The 2,939-nt window shown below is 38.8% G+C and overlaps 1 protein-coding gene across 1 annotated transcript; it reads left to right on the forward strand.

Moving 5' to 3' along the window:
• The first annotated feature begins 673 nt into the window (after positions 1–673).
• Positions 674–1,351, forward strand: LOC140806728 (uncharacterized). The gene has a single exon (XM_073163267.1). It carries the CDS (start codon positions 674–676, stop codon positions 1,349–1,351), a length of 678 nt encoding a protein of 225 aa, XP_073019368.1.
• The last annotated feature ends 1,588 nt before the right edge of the window (positions 1,352–2,939 follow it).

A 2,939-nucleotide genomic window follows, 5' to 3' on the forward strand; every position in this document is an offset into this window, starting at 1 on the left:
GTGTATATGCATGTATACATGTCTTGTACTGGAATTTGTTCTCACCGGAGTTTCCGGCTGTTGTTGTGTATTTATGTGTGCATAACGACCGGTGGGACATGATCTGGATCGCGACAGAGATGAGAGATCGAGATAGCGTGGAGATTACGGGCGTAGAAGAAGATTACTAGTGGTTTCTTACTAGACATGTACTACATGTGGTTTGTAGTTGGTATTGAACACTAGTTTGTATATATATGAAATGAAACAAGACATGGATTTATGTTGTTGAAATAAAATAGATAAAAACCTTGTGCATGTTTATATACATTTGTTTATGATATTGTCAAAAGAAATTTTTTTTTATGACCCACATTTTCTAGCAAAGATCCAATTAATCCTAAAAAGAATTGAGTTAGAGCCCAGGTCCCCACAACAGGTGGTACCAGAGCGATAGATCCTTTAGACTGAGATAGAATAGAATGAGCGGGGGTAGATTGAATTTTCTTCCTTGCTTTTCTTGTGCTAGCATGATTTATTGCTTTCCATATTACATGTTGTTTGTTATCTGAGTTGATTTCAGCATGTATTTAGAAAGACTGAATCAGAACCGATTCTGGATCAGAGGTATATTATCAGAGGAGGACTGACACAGATTGTATAGATTGTGTACTAATTCGTTTGATAATCAGATATGCCTCCTCGACGAGTACCGCAACCAGCAGCAGGTCGAGCACCAGAGCAGGGCAGTACATCCAATGATCCGATGGATGTGACCGCTACTTCGATGGAGACTTTGCTGAAAAGGTTTCAGTCGTTTAGACCACCAACACTGAAGGGCACCAAAAGTGCAGTTGAGTGCGAAAGCTGGCTTGATGATATCGAAATGTTATTTGATTCCCTTGAGTATACTGATGAACGACGAGTGAAATTGATTGGACATCAATTGCAAGAAGTGGCAAAGAACTGGAGGCTGACCACGAAGAGAGCTTTGGAGCATCGTGGCACTGAGATTACTCAGAAAGTTTTTAAAGCAGAGTTCTATCAGCGATTATTTCCTGTGTCCTACCGAAAAGATAAAGGTGATGAATTTGCTAATTTGAGACATGGACAATTGAATATCGAAGAATATGTTGCTAAATTATCGGCATTGCTCCGATTTGCTCCTCACGTTGCCGAGAGTGACGAGGCCGTGGCAGATCAGTTTATCAATGGACTAAATCTGGAAATCTTTACCTTGGTGAATAGCGGTCGACCGAACAGCTTTTCAGAGGCCTTGAACCGTGCCAAGGGGGCAGAAGCTAGGTTGCTTAGGCAACGAAGTACTTCTTATGTTGCTCCGACTCCGAGACCGCTGAGAAAGACCAGCTGAAAGCAAAGGGCAAACATTTCAAGAGATCAGGTAGCAGTTCGTCGAGCTCCAGCGGATCACGATAGAGAGGTCCGGGTCAGAGTACAGAGTATACAGGTGTGTATTGCAGTTCTTGTGGAGGCAGACATGCCACCGAGCAGTGTCAGGGTTTGATGGGGCGATGCAACATCTGTAGACAGCAAGGACATTTCGCCAGAGTATGTCCACAGTGTGGGGACCCGGACGCTAATCATCTTCTTAATAATCTTTGGGATTTAATTATCACTTAAATTAAAACAGGGTCTAAAAGTTTTTCTTTTAAAATACAGGTGCGGAACGTAATGGAATTGAACTAACATACTTCTGAGTATAAAAGTACAATAATGTACAACACTCATTCAAACTAGTCTACGGTTCAACTACTAAACTCGTCTTCTCTCATCATCTTCTTGACCCCGATCATGCCCCACCTGTTTTCATGCACACATACAAACAAGAAAACAGCCGGATACTCCGGTGAAAATAAATCCCAGTATAAATAATGTATACATGCAATCATATAACTGATATAAAAGCATGAATTAAATCTTATCACATGTAGCATAATCGAACAACATGTATCGTTACCAAACTGTAACTAAAACATGAATCATAATCTACGAAACATAATCAATACAGATCTGTAAATCAAGTTTTGACTCGACATATAAGACTCGACTCATCTCTCATTCTAATCTAGGGATCCTGGTGAATAAGAACGTAACATGTCTCCCACCTACTACTACCAGTCGCGATGGCGGTACGTTCTTATTTCTGGGCTTTGGTGTAGTCTGTATCGAATAATCTACAATAAGAACAATGTCTGTATCTTAAGCATATCAATACACCAAACGTCCAGTGCCTTGGCGTATCTACCAAGACTAAGCCTATTATGATAATGTGCAATGGGTCAGTGACTATACTGTCAAAATCTAACCCTTCTGTCAGTGACTCTCACTCAATAGCTCTTTGCTTTCTACTTCTAATTCAATAGAATCAACATAATCATTAAAACACAAAGGTATAAAAACAATACCATACAAGTATGTGGTTTAGGGAAACTTGAGTAGAATCTAACTCAAGTCGATCTCCCAGTTAACATCGATTTATACCTTTCTCTTCTCGATCTGATGAAGACGAAGTCTTATATTCCAATCTGTCCATACTCAAATCTGGCAATGATAATCGCATAGATACAATATCAGTACACAACTCAAATCAATACCTGTTCTGATCAATATTCAAATCGAAATATACTCTGATCAATACATAATCTGATTCATATCGGAACAATGTAAAATCCAATTCATATCCACGATATCACGATACAATCGAAATCATTACTGAATCTGATCAATCTAAATCAACTGATGTTTCGACGGCATAACGATACAGTCTCGATAACCTCGTCAATTCAACATCACAGATATAATACCAGTACAGCTCATAATCTGAATAATAAAACAACTCTGATATCAAATCTCAATTATTTCAACTCTGAAAATCATAACAATTATATAAACAATCTATTCTTTAATCTGACTTCAATTATACAACGCCTACTGTAGCA

This window comes from Primulina eburnea, chromosome 12 (assembly GCF_022965805.1).
Source record: "Primulina eburnea isolate SZY01 chromosome 12, ASM2296580v1, whole genome shotgun sequence".
Classification (NCBI taxonomy): Eukaryota; Viridiplantae; Streptophyta; class Magnoliopsida; order Lamiales; family Gesneriaceae; genus Primulina; species Primulina eburnea.